The sequence below is a fragment of the Pituophis catenifer genome, unplaced genomic scaffold (genome assembly GCF_029215685.1).
Source record: "Pituophis catenifer annectens isolate HBS135680 unplaced genomic scaffold, rPitCat1.0.hap2 SCAF_1, whole genome shotgun sequence".
In the NCBI taxonomy this organism is placed as follows: domain Eukaryota; kingdom Metazoa; phylum Chordata; class Lepidosauria; order Squamata; family Colubridae; genus Pituophis; species Pituophis catenifer.
Genome location: NW_027256881.1, coordinates 118,732,279 through 118,754,162, shown reverse-complemented (window position 1 = coordinate 118,754,162; position 21,884 = coordinate 118,732,279). Strand labels below are relative to the sequence as shown.

At 39.5% G+C, this 21,884-nt stretch overlaps 1 protein-coding gene across 1 annotated transcript in view; it reads right to left on the bottom strand.

Annotated features, from left to right (window-relative positions):
• Positions 1-410: 410 nt before the first annotated feature.
• COL9A1 (collagen type IX alpha 1 chain) overlaps positions 411-21,884 on the bottom strand; it is a 94,489-nt gene continuing 73,015 nt past the window's right edge. Inside the window, exons 27-36 of the mRNA XM_070932245.1 lie at positions 20,708-20,761; positions 19,880-19,951; positions 16,373-16,408; positions 16,218-16,262; positions 14,758-14,790; positions 11,952-12,098; positions 10,301-10,355; positions 6,576-6,764; positions 2,419-2,496; positions 411-595 (exon numbers count right to left, since the gene is read on the bottom strand). Of these exons, the coding sequence (XP_070788346.1) occupies positions 411-595; positions 2,419-2,496; positions 6,576-6,764; positions 10,301-10,355; positions 11,952-12,098; positions 14,758-14,790; positions 16,218-16,262; positions 16,373-16,408; positions 19,880-19,951; positions 20,708-20,761 (894 nt within the window). The remainder of the gene's footprint in view (positions 596-2,418; positions 2,497-6,575; positions 6,765-10,300; positions 10,356-11,951; positions 12,099-14,757; positions 14,791-16,217; positions 16,263-16,372; positions 16,409-19,879; positions 19,952-20,707; positions 20,762-21,884) is intronic.

Below are 21,884 nucleotides of genomic sequence, written 5' to 3'. Positions count from 1 at the left end.
ATCACTAAAATGGGCCCTAGGGAGAAAGGAAAGAAATTGGGATAACTTACTATTCCAATGCATTAGACTGTACAAGAGATGGTTGTTATGTACTCTAGAAGTAAGCACTTTAGGAACTTCAAAGAACTAACAGTTGAAAAAACATCTACTGCCTTTCATCATAATTCAAGAAAGAAAAGAAAAGCCACTTGGCATCACTTTGTAAAGCACCATTTTGAAACGTTTAACTGTCTTGTACTGTTTTAGGAAACAGATGGAGGGAACAATCAGAACATTTAGCTCTATCAAGGCCTTGATAAGATTTGCTGTATTTTTTACAGTCTGATTTTTCTAGACTGTTTCTCTTGGCGGTCGGTTGATATCTGCAAATCAAAGTTGGCTTCATGTCATTTTGTTCAATGCTACATTTTTCATGGGCCTTTAACATTCTGCCCTCCTTGTAATCCAGCTTCCATGGTACAGGCTGACTGTTCACAATAACCAGGAGGACCTGGAGGGCCAGGAGGACCAGGAACACCAGGGGAACCAGCGGTTCCAGGTGGGCCTCTCTCACCATCTCGCCCATCAGTGCCATAACTGGGCTTGCCGGGTTCTCCTGCAAAGACAAAAACCAGGCCATAAGTTTAGAAAAAGCATCTAATATCATTTTGTTGTAGTTTTGAAAGTCTTATTTGCATGGATGGTTGCATCAGCCTCGGTCTCTCCTGTTAATCTAACCCCATGTAGAAGATCCAAAATATTAGCGGAGGCTTTCTACACAACTGGGTCTTCTGGAAAACTGAATCTCCAAAATCTTAACACAGGATACTTGTTGCTATAGACCAGGGTTGTCAAACTCACGGCCCACAGGCCGGATGCGTCACACACTGGTCATACCCACGCCTGGTTTAGCGAAGAGGAAAAAAGTCCCAATATGTTACGTGATGCCGCCGTGACACTGCGAGTTTGATACCCCTGCTATAGACCAATGTTTTTCAAACTTGGCAACTTTAAGGCGTGTGGGCTTCAACTTCAAGAATTCTTCAGCTAACATGCTAGTTAGGAAATTCTGGGAATTGAAATCTGTGCATCTCAAAATTTTCAAATTTGCTATAGACAGTCATCTTCTGTATAAAAAGGGAGGGTTGGGTTCTAATTTCCCTTCTTTGCTAAGCCAATAGGCAATAGGTTTCTTCAATGAGAAAACACTTTCACTATCTGGATTTATTGCACTAGATAAAATGCACACCCAATCATCCTAATTTGTAAGCCATGATCTATGGCTTAGTATGCTCAGTGAACAGAGCCAACTGTAGTTTATTCAGTCAAAAACAGCAAATAATAGTTCATCCCAATATGTAAATATAACATTCAGATCCTTCTTTCCATGAAGGCACACAAAGACACCATAAATGGCTTTTCATAATTGATCTGTCTGACAAAGGCAGACAAGAAGTTGAAAAGTGACATAGAAAATATGCTGTAACCTGGGAAAAGAAGAGGAAGAATGTCTGCTAGGAAATTAAAGCAATAGAACACATGTTACTTTTGATGCAGAGAAACATAAAGGGGTTATAGTATTTACAGAATTATTTGTGATCCAGTATTTTAAAAGTTACCATAAAGTTATTTTTATTATGCCAAATTATTTGTATTTATTTGTATTCTACTGGCCGCTAGAGGGCACTTTTGCTTCAGTTATGACCAATGAAGACTTTTGCCTCCCCCCTCATTCTCACTATATCCCCAATGCAGTATTCAAAAGCTGAACTTCAAAATGCTGCGCCACCAAAATCAATTTAAAGGATTTGCAAATCCTCACACAATTCATTTTAAGTGGAAACTTATGTTGTATTTTTAATTTCTTCAATACGTGCTTGGTCCTTGTCTCATGCAATTTTGCATACTGTGCAGTTATGACACAACTGAAATTGATTTTAATACTTTTCTTCTATGGCTTCCTGGTTTTCAAGCTGATTTTTTATTGTACTGTAAATCCCCAGTTTTAGCCCACTATGATAAAGGTGTAAAAAGCAGCATGAGAAAAATGATAACAGTTATGTTGCAGGAACCATAACCTAGCTCTAACTGGCTATTTTAAAAGAGGTACACATTGGCAGAGTTGACACATAATATTTAAGCCAAGGTGTTTTAACCAAGGTGTCAGGTGTGGCAGCCCTGAAGATCCAAAGAAACAGATGGCCTCCAAGGCGGACACAAGGTTTGTTAAAAAATTATGGCCAACCTAGCACTGATTCCTAAATCATAATGTGTCGGTTAACTCGTGCTAATCCAAAACAACCCCAATGTGACTTGATATTACATATCAATCAAGTCACCTTTTACAACAGAGGTTTCTAATGTGGGGTAAATGGGGTTTCTAATGTGAAATAGTTTGCTCATTTCTTGGATGACCCAGATACCATTTTCGATACTTACCAGGGAGTCCTGTTGTTCCTGGCAAGCCTTTGGGCCCTTGACCTGGGAATCCTCTCTCCCCCTTCTCACCTGTGTCACCTAAAATAAAAAATTTTAAAAACCACATTTTATTTTATTTTATTTTATTTTATTTTATATATATTTCATATATATTTACTACCCCCTTGCTTCTTTAAAACATTTTTCATGCTACCTGCCATCTTGTTTAAAATTTCCAGTTGGGGGTACAATCAATTGTAGCACATCCTTAAAACTATTAAGAACAAATTAAACAGATTTGCTTGGCTAGAAAATACCTGTGGAGAAAGTGTCATTGTTGATAAAGACTCCTCTGTTCTGGTATGGCTTTGATTAAGGAGGTAACTGGGCCAGAGATTAAGGCACCTACGTCCAAAGAAATGTGGGGTTCTGTCGATGCTTTGAAATGTTTACGATGGATGCTTTTATCAAGGAAAAGGCCTTGAGAACAGACCTTTTTTTTTTTATTTCCAATTTATATACCACCCTTCTCCCTGAGGACTCAGGGCGGTGTACAGCCAGAATTAAGAACATGAAATACAAATATTAAAAAACAATTAATATATATATAAATTTGGCCCAAAAATTAAAAATCACAAACCAATTTAAAACTTTTAAAAATTTCTTCTTAAACCAGCCCGACTTGCTGGAAAAAGTGGGTTTTAAGGGCACGGCGGAAGGCACTGAGACCTTAAAGCTTGGTTCACTTTCAGATATATCCACTTCTAGCTACTGTATTTACAGCTTTAAAAATATTTATTTAAATTATTTAAAAATAAGTCCTAGTACCTTGAATTTAGCTTAGAAGTGAATAAACTGGCTAATCTATATGGTCAAATGCAGGCCTCTAGTCATGTTAATAATACCAGAGAGTTTTAAGAATACTGCAAACTGAAATAGACCTATTTTCTAATTCCAAGACTTTGATTTTTTTTTCCAGTCAGTTTTACTTTCCATTAAACCAAGCCCCTTTTTTCTATCTCATGATTTCTAAGAGTGCCTACGTTCCATTGCAATTAGTAAATGTGGGGTTTCTATGCCTTACATCCTATTAAGCGTAAAAGATGCTTTGATTTTTATCTGGAATAGTTAAGCAATACCAGAGGAATGTAAGTTCACTTTGAAACAGCTGATCCTGCAGATCTTCAGTTCCCTGCAATGCTGACAACCAAAAAAGGCCATTTGGTTCATTAAATCAGAATAGTTTTGTTTAGCTGTGGGAGACATTACAGAGAAGCACGGTTTTTTTCCCTTTCTTTTTCTAGTATTCAGCATAGAGGCTGTCCTGATGGGATCTCGGCATCCTTCCTGAGGCTGTGACTTTGCCTGATTTAGAATTTCCTTCCTCCTGGCTTGCATTGGAGAATTGCCTAGATACAGACTGAACTGTCATTAGGAGGAATGCTGCTAAAACATTATAGATTTTATTATATAATCTATGTACCACTCTTGGCAGGCCACATTCTCCCAGAAGCTTTACATTTCTCACCTATTCCTGTTTGTTTGTTTTTTTTTTTTTTTGTTAACTGTGAGATATAAAATGCAGACTTTGCATTCTTCCTTTGTGCAGGTTAATTAGCTGCTGTTATCATGCTTTATTTTGCACATTCATTCCCATTCTTCTTCTTTTAGGTATAACATGCTTTTTAGGTGCTGATTACTGTGTGCCAGTGTAATTATCTTGTAGGGTTGTCAGACAGCAAGCTATTTTGGTCTAAAGCTTTGCTAATTTTCACTTCCTCTCTCTCCTTTTTAGCCACCTCTGATCTTTGAGCAAGAAAACTATTTCACAGAATTAGTTTTCTCCAGCAGACATATGTTCATATTAAACCTGGACTGTGGTTTACTCGAAAACCATATGCTATTTGTCATGCCACTGCATGGTGCCTTCGGAAATGTTTATAGCAGCATGACAAATTTTACTGAGTGGATAAAATACGAACTTGCACCCTAAGCTACAGTATATGCAAACCTGGTTGAGAATCACCAGACCTGATGAACATCTACCCTGAGTAGATCATCAGGAATTAATTGCATCCATTGCAGGCATCAGTTTTGTACCCTTGCAGCCAAACATCCTTCAGATTACATTAGGGAAATAGAATATTATATGCATAATAATGACATTGCTCTTTATCTGCCAGATGAGCTCACTCAACAGCTGAATAAGGATCAGAACACTCACCTCGGATTTTGGAAAATAACACATATTGAAATGCAGGGTAAAGCAAATTACACTCCCACCCACTCCCCCAAATCCCAATTTGCTCAGGATCAAAAATAACCTATCTTGCCCAAATCTTTCCTTTCCCATTGTTCTGATTAGAGCTAAAAATATTATCAAGATGCCCCATCTGCAATGATCTGGATTAGACCTCTTCTGCCTATTCCAATGACTGATGCTTCATATTTGTAAAGCTGCGGAATTTTTGTTTGTTCTAGAACAGACAGGCTAATGAAAAAGAATGGAAGTCGTAAGGTTAGCACAGGTTTTACTTGATGAAAGAAATCCACCTCAGGGGCACTTTAGAAACGCAAATCGTTTAAAGAACTCTGAATGAACTGGAGTGCAGATAGTCCTGAATTTACAACCATAGTTGGGGACCAACTGTTGAGGCAGTTGTAAAAGGGTTTCCTGCCTGAGCAGGGGGTTTGACTAGAAGATCTCCAAAGTCCCTTCCAACTCTGTTATTCTGTTAAAATGAGTCATCATGTGACCAGACCTGATTTCACAACTATTTTTACCATAGCCGTGAACCAAACCTAGCATCCACAATGGATAGTTTTTCCTGTTTTCTGTTGGATAGTGACAAAAAAGATCACAAATCATGATTGCAGGATACAGCAAATGATTATAAATCCAATCCAGTTGCCAAGTGCTTAAATTGCAATCATGTGACCACGGGGGTAGTGCGACAGTCATACGTGTGAATACCAGGGGTGGGTTCTAAATTTTTTTACTACCTGTGGGCGTGGCTTATTTTGTGGACGTGGCTTGATGGTCATGTGACAATTATTTAGGATTTAGCAGAGATACTGGTCTACCAGGCTTTTAACTGCTTGCAGAGCTGTACTGATCTACCCATTTATTTTTGCAGGCACTGATCTACTCATGTATTTTTGCAGGCACTGGTCTACTCATTTGTTTTCTTTTAGCACTGATCAGCTGTAGGACGGCCCTTTGAAGCCCTGCAGCAAGAGTTTAAACAGTTTTTTACCCTCTAGCCATCAGCTGGGACTCAGGAGGCAGCAATAGATTGGGGGTGGGGCCAAATAAAAGGTAAGAATAACACGGGGGTGGGGTGTGTGGGGGCAGGGGGGCAGAACCGGTTTGGTGACATCCAACCACTACCAACTCGGCGGAATTGGGCGGAACCGGGAGGAACCCACCACTGGTGAATACAGATTGTAAAGCACTTTCTCCAAAGCCATCATAACTTTCAATCATCATCGTTCAACACACAGTCGTAAAGAGTCCTTGGTGCACTCTGAAGTTGGTTGTTTTCTTGCAGACATTTTGTTACCCAAACTAGATAATATTAGCACTGAAGACTAGCACTGATGATGTTACCTAATTTAGGCAATGAAACATCTGCAAGAAAACCACCAAGCTCAAAGTGCACCAAGGACCTCTCATTTCAAACCTGAGCCCTTTTTTATTGGAACAAATATTCTTTTTTATTGGAACAGTCATGAGTCGAGAACTATTGATACTGAAGTAAATATAGCTTTTTAAAATTACCTCATATTCCTTCCTCGAGTCAAATGTAAAAAGAAATATTTTTCATACTTCATGCAATCCCAGTAGTAGCATACATTTGGAGGGAGGAGGGTGTGAAAACAACCAAGATGGCAGAAACTGCATTATGATGCAAACTTTGCCCTTTGGAAATGCATTAGGATTGCATGTCCATACAAAAGGAGTTTGCAGCACAACACAATGCTTACCATGATGCCTTCTTCAACCTCTTCCCTGCAGCTTAAACCCAGAAAAATGAATAAAGTTGAATCTAGGTCCGTGCATTTAATGGAGAATCAAATAACTGGATTCCATAAAATATAATAAACAAGTAACAACAACAACAACAACAACAACAACAATATATCTGATGCACAAAGCAATATTCTGAATTTCTCACCTTTGGGACCTTTCGGCCCAATGTCACCAGGAGGGCCTTTAAGACCAGGCAATCCACGGGATCCAGCCTGTCCTGGGAAGCCACTGTCTCCTGGAAGTCCAGGGGAGCCAGGTGGGCCAGGTGGGCCTGGGATGCCAGGAGCCCCAAATTCAGGCCTCCGAAGACTAGCAGCCATCTGCACCAATTGTTCTGCTCAATGAAAAGAATGAACTGTTGATGTTCATGCAGACCACTTCCACGCCATTACCTTCTCCCCTCTGCCTTCTCTCTTAAGCAGTTTGCAAACAAGCTACAAACTTATCTTCATTTTGTGATTCATGAAGCAAACTATATCATTCATTTAATGTGAATCGCTGCAAGTGTTATGGCAAAATAAAAACTAAAGTCCTCCCTCTCCTCACAAAAAGAGAGGAAAAAGAAATGAAGAAAACCAAATAGACTAGTATTTGGCATAAGGCTCCTCTCCTGCTTAAAAAGGGGGGAAAGGGGATATCCGTGTCAGTCCTCTTAAGCTGAGGGGTGAGAAGAGCTACATGGACAGTTTCTCTGCAAAAGAAAATATGGATGTTACAGCAGAAAGCTGAACTAGAGATAAATTAGCTCAGTTTTCTAATAGCAATAGCAGTAACACTTTAGACTTATATACCAGCACTCTCTGAGCTGTTTACAATGTCAGCATATTGCCCCCAACAATTTAGGTCCTGATTTTACCAACCACTGGAAGGCTGGAAGGCTAAATCAATCTTGAGCCAGTCAGGATCAAACTCCTGACTATGGGCAGAGTTAGCTTGCAATTCTGCATTCTGATCATTACACCATCATGGTTCCTGGCATTTTTGGAATTGCAAAACTCGACATCTGATTTCAAAATGGTGGAAACCATTGGTATATAAGTTTCCTAAATTCATGATAATCTATTACTATGAAATTTGCTATTGTTATAAACTGGTTGATGGTATACAAATTATTGCTGGTTGTTCATGTAACAAGAAGTCAAGTTTGAAGAGATTTGCTGTGAGAGTGAAATTAAGGCTTCCCTTCAGAGAGGGCCTTATTTAAAACAGCTGAATCCCCACTTCAGAATCTGGGATCCTAGAAGGGCAAAGCTTCATGGTCCCTTCTCCCTCAGCAGGGAGGGAAGAGGTCAGTCTGGTAAAGTAGAGGTAAAGTAGGAAGAGGTAAGGTAACTATTAAGGCAAGTCTCCCATCTAGCAATTGATGTGCCCCTTCCCCATGAAAAATCAAGTTCCATCTAGTAGATTTTTGCCTTCCAGTTCTGAGACTGTTGTGAGGTCAATCCTGTGACACTGACCCTACATGATCTCAGGACTTTCTGACCACAAGGGAGCACTAGGCAGTAAGTAAATATTTGCTCTGTATTCCTTTTTTGTCTGTCATTCTGATTGACTGATTGCTAATCTGAGGTCACTTCCTTTGGCCTTTCTTCCCAGGCATGGAGCACCTCCTGGTAAGACATAGCTTGCTAGGTGCTAGGCTTTGCTATCCCTACGATCTATTTCTGGTAAATAGATCTCCTTTCAGTCATAATAATAAAACTTACTTCACTACTCTGAGAGAGTGGGAGAATGAGAGAGAGATAATGCTTCCATCTGCAAGAGAGGAAGCATTCTGGCATTGCTATTTGGCAATGGCAGAGATTGAAAATCCAGGATCTTCTGCATGGAAATAGGTGCTCTGGCCCCAAGCTGCAGCCTTTACATTTTAGAATAATTGATACTGACAAGGGAGAAGGAAACATTTATCTTGGTAGCAAAGGCATATTGAAACAGGAAATGAATGTGGTCCTCTGTTGGGCAATTTAAAAAATAGTTGCACTGAGAAGGCTTCAAATTAAATCACAAAGAGCAATAAAGCCTCTTAAACTTCAGAAATACAACATTGTAACATCCCAGCAGATCTCAGTAGCAGCCCCTGGCAAGCTATTTTTCCACAATAATAAATCCCAAACCACAAGTATAATAACGCACAAAGCAAGAATCAAATCGATGCTGGTAACATGTTTATGTATATTAATAACTGAAGGAGCAGAGTTCTTATTATCTGCTCATTATATATACAATCAGAGAAAAATTGCTTGTTCTGGACCTCCAATTTTTATGAACTGTTGTACTTGACACAAACATTTGAAATCTTTACCTATGTTTTTGCAAAAGGAACTCCATAAAATGCAGCACTAGGTAAAAGCAATGAGCTAACATTATTTATGATTAATGCGTGTAGATGAGTAGTATCAGTAGAACTGAAAAAAAGAAGATCTTTTATTTAACTCATATTCCTGTTTACTGGAATAACCTTACTGTATACCCTATGCTAAGGTCCTAAGGTTGAACCGATCAATTTCTCTTGCAAACCCAGAAAACATCCTGAGAAACAGGTCACTAATCTATCTAGGTTTGACTGCTAGTTTCAGATTAGAGTTTTTCTTAGCCTCCCTAGAGATTTTGGGGTTGGATTTGCAAATATTTGGATGCAATGTATATGTTATGTCCTTTTTTCAGTGATCTGACACCCACCGTGGCAAGAAAGAACGAATGATTATTTAGCAGTTCAAAATATAATCCTATTAGTTAAAAAAAAAACCAATTACAAAACCTATTTTCCATGAAGAAAATTTCCATGGAGAATATCTATGTGTGGGAGTGTGTGTGTGGGTGTGGGTGTGGGTGTGGGTGTGTGTGTGTGTGTGTGTATGTGTGTGTGTGTGTGTGTGTGTGTGTGTGTGTGTGAGAGAGAGAGAGAGAGAGAGAGAGAGAGAGAGATCTAGAAGTTTAGATATGAGTTTCTTGAAGAAGAGTTTAATTTTCTCTTAAGAAATGAATTGCTATGATTGACTCCTTTTTTAAAACTACATCTCTCCAAAAATCCAAATTCTGATGCCAAAATTGTGTTCAATAGTGTAAATAGTTTAGTGCCTTGATCACTTTCTTTCTGCTCCCTCACCAAGTAAGGTTCAGTGTGTTACAAGAGATGTACATAGATAAGGCTGCATTTAGGGCTATCTTTTTAAAGAGATTCTCATTTTTTTAATCTTCCCAGCAAATTTAGAAAAGCATATGCTGTATGTGCTGGTAGCATGTACTAGACCTCATGACATCCAAAAAGCTCCATCTAAAATTGAAACTTTGCATTGGCATTGTTATAAATCAGTCACACTTATTTTTTTAAAAAAAATAGTCCTTTCCCTTAGTCCTGATTTTCCATGAGCATGGAAGAACATACCTAAAAAGGCATTCTGGAAAAATAAAAAGTTCGCGGTTATTACAAAATGTCAAAATGCCTAATAAATCAGTGCCTTCCTCTGTAGATTAGTTGCGTTTGGAATTAATTCCATTTATTACGATATTTATTTCCTGCCTTATTCTTGAGATCTGTATAGTACCTGGTGGGGTAAAACATACCTTGCTGTTTTATCTACACAATAGCCCTGTGAAATATTTTGGGTTGTGTGAGAGTTGATTGGACTTGAATCATGATAGAGGAAAGACCTTGAATCTGAGTTTGCAAACCCAGATCTGCACTTCAGCTGTTATAGTTAGTAACTCCCATTGGATTTCAAAAACTAGCACAAGACAATGCTGGGTGAAATGAATGCAAGAGCTGACAAAACAAAACATACGCACATGATATTGTAGAGTTAACTAGGAAAATAATATACTCATGAGCAAACCTTAAGAATATAAGGTAAGTAGAGTGTTTTTATTTACCTTGTATTACTCTCATGCAAACCTGTTTAATATGCAAATCAGTTGGCTCTCTGCCCTGAAAGAAATACAACATTAAAATAACATGGTGATTGTGTGAGAATGGAGTAGATGGGAATATGAGCAGTAAAGAGAACAATTCTGCAGCTGCAAGCATATTTTCAAGCCTGCAGATTGAAGTAATTCCAATAATATAAGGAGCAGAAATCCAAGAATAGGAATATAGGCCACAACATGCATTAAGGTCTCAACTATAGGAGACTGGTGAGTCCTTTATGCTGCTTCCTGGCACCTTACTTCAAAAATGAGACAATCAGAAGAAGTTGGAAACTGAGCATGTGGAGCATGAGAGGCAAGAAGGAATAACCCATAGACCCTGACACATCACCTGAATAGAAAACTCTGCTTCTCAGCCTCTTGCCTTAGAGTTGCAGGCTCAAGTTCATTATCACACAAATCCAAGTGCAGTTTACCAGTTTACCAAAAAAGCACCTTCAAGGATAAATATCAGCAAGGGACAATTAGAAAACTGAAGCGCATAGGGGTTGAAGAACGGTTATTTTTTCCAATGAAAATAAGTGCAATGACTCTGCACTTCTTAGACTGTGAAGTAGGACCCTTTTCAATAGGAATTGTATTACTCATAGCCTAGGATTAATTCTCAAAGGTGGAATTGCCTGCCCTGTTCACTGTATGGTTTAGTTCTACCTGCTCTTTGCTGCTGCCTACACAAAGTTATTGAATATGTATTTCATTAGGAGTTCCAATTGTTTTCCAAAACCCTATGCTTCCTTGTGCAAACTCAGCTGAAAGAATAGTATTAAGGCTGGCATCTTAGATACTTTCAATTGTAGAGGATCCAGAACCCTAAAGATTCACAATGAACCTATTAGAAATATAGGCCCTCGATTGGGACTGCAACTGGGGCAGGTCAAGTTTCCCTGGAGAGGTGGGGAGAGTCACCTTCAAGATCGGTGGAAAACACAAATCATTTATGAGCCTTGAGATCCATCTGGAGCAGTAGTGGGTTTCAATTCCCGGTGCTACGGGTTCGCTACCGGGAGTGCGCAGGAGCGCATGTGTGCTTTGCGTGCGGCACTTCTGTGCATGTGCAGAAGGTTCTGTGCATGCGCAGAATGTTTTTGATGACATCTGGGCAGGTGGGCGGAGCCTCCCGCTGCCGCCGCTACCGGTTCACCCAAACCGGGGTGAACCAGTAGCAACCCACCACTGATCTGGAGACTCTTATAGACCCAGACAATTGCTTCCCTTTCAGACTTTTTCTTCAAAGTTTTGAAATGTATCGGCAGTGTAAGGGCCTGTCAGAACCCCTTGCCCAGAATGCAGAAGGCCTCTGGAAGTAATAATCTCTATGCTCTGTTAAGGTTTTGGGCAAAAAAAGGAGGTCTTCGTCCCTCTTGCATTTTGTAATGTGGTGCTTCAGCTAGGACAGCACTAGTGTTCCACTCAAACCACTCCACGCAAAGCCAATCAAGTGTCGTGACAGAAAAGATCATCTGAATTCATAGCCGGATAGCCATGCTAGCAAGCCAAGCAGTACGAAATACATTCTTCTTCCCGCATCTATTCTTCTAAGACTAGAATTGCACTTGCCAGGCCAACACTCATATTATAAAAAGAAATTGTTACTCACCGCTGGTCCCTGACTGCCAGGCAGCCCCTGAGACCCTTGTTCCCCTTGCAAACCACGAGGGCCAGGAGGCCCACGAAATCCTTCTATGCCAGGCATGCCACGGTTTCCCTCTGGCCCACGTGAACCTGGTTCACCAAGATTCCCAACCTAACAAAGAAGGGGGCAAGAAGTAAACGGCAGACTCATTTTTTGTGGAAACAACTTTCTACGTAATTAAAAGTTTATCACACCAGAACCCTGGTTCCTTCTTCATGGCATTTATGTTAACTTTCTTGACACCTTGTTAAATGATAATGTGAGCTTGCTAAATGAGAAGGTTGTTCAATAAACAGACAACAAATGCTGTCTTCTTTTATCTCCTCCAAGGCACAATAAGTTCCAGTGAATCCATAGGTTTAATTCCCAGACATGTGGATTTCCACTATCAGTGATTATGTACCCTTTTCTAAGATGCTATTATGACACCATAACATTTCACATTACTTTTGATCTGAAATTCTAGAAAGAAGTCCTAGGAGGGAGAAATAACGTGGAAATCTGATATGGCACTTTACGTTTCAGTGGCATTTTTTAAAATTAATATTATTTTGATAGAGGCCTGGTTCTTCTCTTAAACCAGAAAAGAAGCTTCTGCATAGCAAGTAGCATTTGATTTCCCTTGTCCCCACAGGCACCTGTACAGCAAAACATTATTTAAGCAATATGAATCCCCGAAGTAATTTCAAACTCCTGTCTTTGCACAAATCCTATGAATATATTAAATATTTAAAAACAGCTTAACCACCAGAAGGCTATAAACTACAAGGGCATTTAAGCCCGTCACTTTTGTGTCCTATAAATATCACTGTCGAGGAAAGAAATATTAGAATTTGGTCGTACAAGCATTTGGGATGGTGGTGAGCTATTTCTCTTCTTGGGGAAACAGAAAATTAGGATGGTATTGTTGCAAGGTGCAGAGGAAGGATGGAAGGATAGGATAGGATAGGATAGGATAGGATAGGATAGGATAGGATAGGATAGGATAGGATAGGATAGGATAGGATAGGATAGGATAGGATAGGATAGGATAGGATAGGACAGGACAGGACAGGACAGGAGGGATGGGATGGGATGGGATGGGATGGGATGGGATGGGATGGGATGGGATGGGATGGGATGGGATGGGATGGGATGGGATGGGATGGGACGGGATGGGACGGGACAGGACGGGACGGAAAAGAAAGGGAAGGGAAGGGAAGGGAAGGGAAGGGAAGGAAAGGAAAGGAAAGGAAAGGAAAGGAAAGGAAAGGAAAGGAAAGGAAAGGAAAGGAAAGGAAAGGAAAGGAAAGGAAAGGAAAGGAAAGATGTAATAAATGGTTGCAACCAACACAGAAGAATTGGCTCATTGAGTCATATGCACAAATGAAAAGAAAGCCCCTTGGAATGATTATATGGAGAACTGATACGATGCAAATATTCAGTGAGAGCAGTCATTGCAGCAGGTAGGAGAATGTTGTTTTTCAAAATGTAACTCAATTCCACTAAAATATTACATTGTGTATTTCGGAAATTCAATATAGTCCTCCGGTACTCAAACTCTATTAAGCTTGAATGGTTACTGTAGTCCTCTGCCATTCGCAGAAATAAATTGCAAAGCCTCTTTTCCCTTTCTAAACCATCCAGGGCACGTTTTCCCCATTCAGATCATCATATCTGCTTAATCATATATGAACAAATGGCATTCTCTTGTGGCTTTCACTAATTTTCTTCCCTTCATGTAAGTAATAACACATAACACTTTATAATATGTAACAATACTTCTCCATTAGTCCTCATCAGGAAACCAGGTCTAATGGCATTCAGAGGAGGTGGATGATTAAACTAACTTTTCATATTCCAGTTTGTTTAAACATTGTTAACTATAATATTCCAGTCCAAACACCACCAAGTCAACAAATGCTGCTCCCACTCCAGACACCACTGACACATGTTGAGACACATCACGAGAACTGTGGAACCCCTTGAGTTTATCTCAAAAAGACCTTCAGCATCTTTTCATGTTTAATTCAACATACAAAATAACAAGCTCTATAGCAGAATGTTACCATGAAGGTAAGAGGGAGTTTAATTTTGCACCTTCCACAGGTTGAAATGAACTGATAATTTGCAAAAGTGGAAGGCAATGTAAGTAACAGGAACCAACTTGAGAAAAATATATATCTCACTATCTCAAAAAAATACAAGGTTCCAAGCAATACATTTCCCTTTGCTTATTTTTGCGTGCTAATAGCCACAATTTTAAAATAACTTTTAAAGTAGATCAGATGTTGCATCCTGATTTGCAATGCAATTGGACACATGGCTAGGTAGAATCTGAACCTCAGGTAAGGATGCCAAGGGTTTAAGCCTTATAGCAGTGATGCTCTGTGCTCTAGAAGGTGTGTAGATCTGGATACACCCTATATAGAAATTGACTTCACAGGTACTGCTTTGCCAATACTTAGTTCTAAATCCTTCATTTCTTCCCCAGGATTTTTATTTACTTTTATTGTTTACCAATCTCATTTTTACATGCTCGCCCATGGAGGAATGCTCCTCCATTCTACAGATTAGGAAAAGCTACATTTCTCACTTTTGAAAAAAGTCTCTAGAGTTTTAAAAGGTAGAAAACGGATGGATCATTCCATCTTAGTTTCTTTCCTTGAACTGAATATTTTAACATATTTGTGAAAGCAAACAACTACCCTCTTTTTTTTTTTTTTTTGCCACATTCTGCTGATTTATTATGTTTTGGATTTTCAGTAACCCTGCAGTTCATCATACTTACAGATCCTTTAGGGCCTGGCAAACCTGCGTCACCCTAACAAAGCAAGATGAATGATGTCAGGTTGGCATAGATATGTGCAGTTTTACATATAATCAATTTCATATTATTCTTTCTACATATACAGTATATACAGGTATTACTATAATTTCAGGAAAGGAGGATTCTTAGAGGGATGCTTCAAAAGGATGAAAAGCAATAACCACAAATTCTGCAACAGAATACACATTTTAAAGTTGAAGTGTTGAGTTGGGCCTTGAATGAGTTTCCGCCTATACAAAAACGTTTATATGTCAAATTCAAGGTATTTTTATTTGGAGCATTCTTGGCCTCGAGGTTATCTTTGCAACAATCAAAAATATGAAACCTAATAAGTTATTGTATCAGAAACAGCTACCGTAGTGCAGTTAGTATATGTCTTCCCCAATCTTAGCCCTTTCTAGGACTATGGGTTTTGTGGCCCAGAATCCTCAAGCAGGACAGCCATTGATGAGTGAAAGTTCAGGAATGATCATATTCAGTGGCAGGTCTTATAAAAATAATGTGGAACTAGCACCTGAGAATAAAGCAATGAAGATTACCTTGGCTTTGAGGGCTGCTAACCTGATTCATGCATTTATTTTTACATGAAGAGGGAAATTTCTTTTCAAGCTCCCACTTGGGGAGAAGCTCCAGCTAAACAACTCATGTAAGTAAATGAGGTGCTGGTCTATGGACTAAATCAGCCATGCACTGCCGGGTAGGGAAGAAATCAGTGGTGGGTTGCCCCCGGTTCAGACCGTTTCTATAGAACCGGTAGTAAAACCGGCAGAAGGCTCCGCCCACTGACCTGGGCGTCATCAGAAGCAATCTGCACATGCCCAGAAGAGAGCGTGCGTGGGCGAGCGAAGCATGCACGCGCGGGCACGATGCAAACCGGTAGTAAAGGTAAGTAGAACCCACTCCTGGAAGAGATGTGTTAATGATGGCAGTTTTCAGACTGTCATCAAGTTCAGCAAAGACTGTCAAAGACTTTGTTCTTGTCAACCAAGAACCCAGCTCACGTTTCTTGATTGGGAGAGGGTTATTGGCCTTGTTTTTTGGGGGGGAAGATTACCATAATCTAGTCAGACGGCATTTGCGTCCGTTATTTATCACCATGACGTGTCTTCAATCCTTTTTGGAGGCTGTATCTGGTCGTTTGCAATTACACAATCATATAAATTGAATAAATAATAAATGTGGAAACAGGCAGCTTTGTGACTCTACTGCATCCAGTGTGTTCTATGAATTGCAAATCCCTTCCTAACATTTTGCCACATTATTAAAGGCTTCCTTCATGAAATCTGCAGTGTCTGCAAGAACAATTTCCTTGAACTATTTAGTCACACTAAAAGACACAATAGGTTGTTTTTTTTGTTTTGGTTTTTTTGTATTTTAAATCTGAATATTTCCTTTTGAAAGGAGTGAACATTGAGTCTTACAAGGTCGCCTCTTTGTCCAGATTCTCCTTCTCCCCCAGCGGGTCCCTGGGATATAAAAAGACAGACAAGCCTAGATTGTAAATAGGCACCATACACTTTCCAGATTTTTTGGCAAGGTTTGAAAATAAATGGATTGTTCAAGTTTATATACTCACTTGTTCTCCTTTTGGCCCTGGCCCACCAACTGAACCCTAAATACAAATGAAAAATGAAAAATACAAAGTCATTTAAATATGGCCTAATAATTAAACAGCAAGTCAGATCTGTATTTAGAAAGTGAAAATGTATGATTTGACTGTTCGGGTGCCCTGCTACCACATCTTAAAATATGAGTGGAATATTAATTAAACATTAAAACATAAAAGCATGCTCTATGAATACTTAGCATTTTATCATCTTGATCCACATCCACGTGTTTACACTCTCATGCCCACTGGAATGAAAACTCTTGTGAAAGCAAGGTCCCCATTCAGTTCAAAGGTTGAGGCAGTTCCAAAGGTGGGTTCATTCGGGCATCTGGAACTGCCCACTTCAACCGGTGTAGAGGGGAAATTCTCTCCAGGAATGTCAGGCAGTTTGAAATGACTGCATTTGCAGAGAATCAATAGTCTAGGGCAGGGATCTCCAACCTTGACAACTTTAAGCCTGGAGGACTTCAACTCCTAGAATTCCTCAGCCAGCTGGTTGGGGAATTCTGGGAGTTGAAGCAGTGGTGAAATCCAATTTTTTTTACTACCAGTTCTGTGGGTGTGGCTTGGTGGGCGTGGTGTGGCTTGGTAGGCGTGGCTTGGTGGGCGTGGCAGGGGAATGATACTGCAAAATCTCTATTGCCACTCCACTCCAGGGAAAGGATACTGCAAAATCCCCATTCCCTCCCCACTCCTGTGGGAAGGATATTGCAAAATCTCCATTCCCACCCCACTCTGGGGCCAGCCAGAGATGGTATTTGACGGTTCTCCGAACTACTCAAAATTTCCGCTACCGGTTCTCCAGAACCTGCTGGATTTCACCCCTGAGTTGAAGTCCTCCAGGCTTAAAGTTGCCAAGGTTGGAGACACCTGGTCTAGACTCTAGGGTGATAATCATGATAGCAACACTGTAATCAGTTGTGCTGCAGTTAATTTTTGTTTTCTATGTAGGGCACATTTAAAGGGTTTTTTTAAATAATCCTGTATAAATGTTTCTCTATATTTTCAATTAAGCAGTTCCCTTCTCACACATCATTCCCTCTTTTAATTCCGTATCAAAACTGATCTTTTCTCCATCTTTATTAGGTACCTTGTAACCTACATTCCTTTGTGTCTAGGCCTATCCCATTGATCTTCACTGTGTTGACTGGCTCACCTACTTAAATTACTAGAGAGTTTTACTAAATCAGTTTGCAGAATATATTGAAGAGAACATTTTGTTTTCCTTTTCCTAGACAAGCTTGGCAACCGTGGAAGAATTAGTTCTACAAAACAGATATGGGAGAGTTTCCAAGATTGTTTTTTATTTTGTTTGTTAAAAACAAGAAAGGAAGAAACTTTCATACTAATAACACTTAGAACCTAACACTAAACCAAACAACAAAATGAAATTTAAAGTAGAATTTTGATTAAAACTATTCTTTTAAATTTGCTTAGCTTTGAAGCGAAGAGACTTATGGAAAGAATGGATGCTCTTGCTCTGCTTTTTGCCATCTCCCCATTAGTCTTTGTTTTGACAAATTAATATGGAGTCTTTTATATTAGAGGCATATGAAAGTATAATAATGCTTTCATGTATACCTGTTCTCTCTGTTAACTTTAATAGATAGCAATACCTGCTGAGCAACAGTAAGGCCTAAATAAAAGGCACTAATGAATAAGGAAAGCAACCAAAAATAAAAATATTCAGTGCTTACTATTAGCTAAGGTTTCCAAGAGATTGTGTACTTTGCTGTTTATTTAAGAAAAAAGCAATAGTGGCAGTGTTTTTATATAATGTACTGTTAAAGCTGAAAGAACCAGCACATTGCAAGAAAATGAGTATAAACATTATAGCAATAGCAATAGCACTTAGACTTATATACCGCTTCACAGTGCTTTACAGCCCTCTAAGCAGTTTACAGAGTCAGTATATTGCCCCCAACAATCTGGGTCCTCATTTTATCCACCTCGGAAGGAAGGCTGAGTCAACTTTGAGCCTGGTGAGATTCGATCTGCCAAATTGCAAGCAGATGGCAGTCAGCAGAAGTAGTCTGCACCACTGCACTCTAACTACTGCGCCACCACTCAGTATAGATTATGCTGACACTACTAAACTAAAACATTAGAGATACTGGATTGTGGGACCTATACAGGGATCTGTTGTGGATGTTTCTCTTTCCACTGACTGTTGGTTAGTCTCAATTGATTTGAACCTGACATAGCCAATAGTTGATTTCCCATACATTCAACCTGGTTTCATAGCATATTTTAGAGAACATGTACAGGTATTTCTGACAAAAGTAAATAGGTAGCTTCTCACCTGAAATTATGCTGGATTACAAATCGAAGGACATGACTCTATTCTTCTAAGCCAGGGGTGTCAAACTCGATTTCATTGAGGGCCGCATCAGGGTTGTGTTTGATCTCAGGAGGCCAGTGTGGGTATGGCCAGTGTGGTCGTGGCCAGCTTGACATCAGTCATGTTGGGGGTGCCTGTGGTAGCCCAAGTGCTCTACCAGCACTTTTCAGCTGGGATGGCCTCCTGTAACCCTCTGCCAGCAAAAACGGAGCTCGGGAGCCCATTTTTGCTTACAGATGCTCCACGGATCAGTCCTTCACTGTTTCCTGAGTGGCCCCACAGGCCAGATCTAAATACCCCATGGGCTGGATCCAGCCTGCATGCCTTGAGTTTGACACCCCTGTTCTAAGCTCTGATATCAGCACCTATCAGTGGCACTGCTTTCCTCAGAATGGTGGAAGTAGCATTGCAGTATAACAGCACCATCTTTGGGGACATTTGTGTAATGTCACAGCACATATAGAAAATGGGTGGGGCATCCCCCATGGTGCTGCAACATTACTTAGACTCCCCCACACCCCCTCTGCAGATGCTACTGGGTAAGAGGCTTCAGAATCAGAAAGCTCACCACTAGAAACATGGGGGTGGGGAAGAAGATAAATTCCACAAAAAATTATCTGAATAATTTTAGCAGCAATAGAGGTTCTAGTCATACATAGTACAGGAAACAAAGAATTGCAAGGTGGGCAAAGGATTAACAGTGGTTTGAAATTATTACAGAAGAGGATGGGATGGACTTCAACAAAATTTGGTTCAGGTGCCAAACCGGGCAGCCAGTGCTTTATGAAGGACACAGAGTGAGAACAAACAAATGCTATATTTTGGCTTATTTCTCTTATTGAAAGGATTACACTAAGGATTCTTGCTGTAACAGCAAGATGAATTGTTCTGTCAATATTTAGCAAAGGAGAAACAGAGGGGAAAAATTAAAGGGGAAAAAATCTTTTAATTGTACAGTACGATAACTCTCAAAGAACACTGGAAAGGAAACTTGACATGCTGATTTCATAACCTTCCATATTTCTCCTTTCGGTGGATTTAAATTTGGCACAAGGCAAAAAGCTTCTGTTTTGTGAAAACAAATGGTTGACCAAAGTCAAGTGAGCAGCATCTTCTGACCTGCATCTGCTTACCCTATTGCCTTTAGCACCAGGCAGTCCCGGGGGCCCAGGTAAACCTGGCAGTCCAATGTCTCCTTCTGCACCCTGTGAAAGCAATCAGAGATGGGAGGGCTTTAGAGCACTTTTGCACTGAAGAAAGGGAGAGTTGGGATCGATGGCCAGTCTCTGGGTTAGACCTTTCTCACAGCTGGCTGTGCATCTCATTCAAAACAGGAGAGCATGTTAAACTCTGGAGCCACCCAGAGTTGGTTAGAAGATGGGCAGCTATATAAATGTTATAAATAAATGAATGAATTGCTTTGTTATGATTTGCTGTTTCGGGAAACAGCAGCACCTTCTTGATTTTATCAATCTGCTAAAACAATGGGGGCTTTATGAGTTGCGGGAAACGCTGCAACCCACCGAGCCTCTGGTGCATTCCCTTCTAACAGAGAATTCTTTCAGAGCCTGAATATTGAAACTGGCCTTCCAGCAGAAACCGCACAAATGAAATATGAACAGTTTCAAAGAAGGTATTCATAACTACTAGCAAAAAAAAAAAAAAAAAAAGAGGGTGGCCTTCCGGCATTTTTGTTCCTTGTAAAGGTATAAGAATATTAAAATTGAATTTTAATATTAAGCAGCTTCCGATACCAACACATAAAAATGTTAGTTAAAAAAAAGTAGATTTTTAGGAAGTTCAAATAATGACGCAATTAAGTCACGAGCTGAAAAATGAAGGAAGCTGACAATGGTCCCTATTCACATTTCATCTTTTTCGTTTCCTGAATAAATGACCTGATTACCGCAAACCCTTGACCAAGCAAACTAATGTGATGGAAATCAAGACTGCCCGCTTACCGTTTTACCTGGGGACCCTGGAGGACCAACAGGACCTGGCTCACCTCTGCTACCCTTTTAGGAAACAAAAAATATATTGTTGAAGTAGAAACAGCTACATTTCTTGATGTGAAATTGCCCACTTTTGAAGATTAATAGTGATATTTTACTAAAATCAAGCAATTCAAATAATAGCACAGAAACATAATAGTAAAAAAGGAAGTTATTGCAAAAAAACACACCCTACTATTGAATTGTAAGATAAAAATAATAGAGATAGTTAAATAAGAGTGATAGCCAATAAAATAAGACAATAAAATAACAGAGATAGCTAATAAATGCATGCATGATTTTTTAAAAAAAAAACTCATATGGTAACTTTTTCAAGAAATCATTTCATAGCAATGCACAGGGATATAATATATATATATATATATATATATATATATATATATATATATATATATATATAGGTCTTTGGTTATTCGGGTCTTCTCCCACGTAAAATTGGAAGTGTCTTGGCGACGTTTCGACGAAGTCTCATTCGTCATCTTCAGGCTGGTGTTCTCGGCTTCGTGCTTCCAGGAGCAAATTGCTCCTGGAAGCACGAAGCCGAGAACACCAGCCTGAAGATGACGAATGAGACTTCGTCGAAACGTCGCCAAGACACTTCCAATTTTACGTGGGAGAAGACCCGAATAACCAAAGACCTACATACAAACACCCGCGAAAACCTGAGAAAACATATATATATATATATATATATATATATATATATATATATATATATATATATATATATATATATATATATCTTTTTTTTTCTTTTTTCATAGGCTTTTATGTGCATATTCTTTCTAGCCAGGTTTTACCTATGTAAACTTAGTTGTTCTTCAGCCCTAGGTTCTGTGAAATCTCATTCACAAGTTCTTGGGCCCTTTTTCTGCTGCCAAACTGCAACTCTGTGTTGCTTCCTGGGAGACCCAGATAGCTATTTCTACCTCTTAAGGCGTCATCAGTGGGCCACACCCACTTCCCAATTATCCTCCCTGTAAAAGGCATAATGTATCTTTTTTCTTTTTTCATAGGCTTTTATGTGCATATTCTTTCTAGCCAGGTTTTACCTATGTAAACTTAGTTGTTCTTCAGCCCTAGGTTCTGTGAAATCTCATTCACAAGTTCTTGGGCCCTTTTTCTG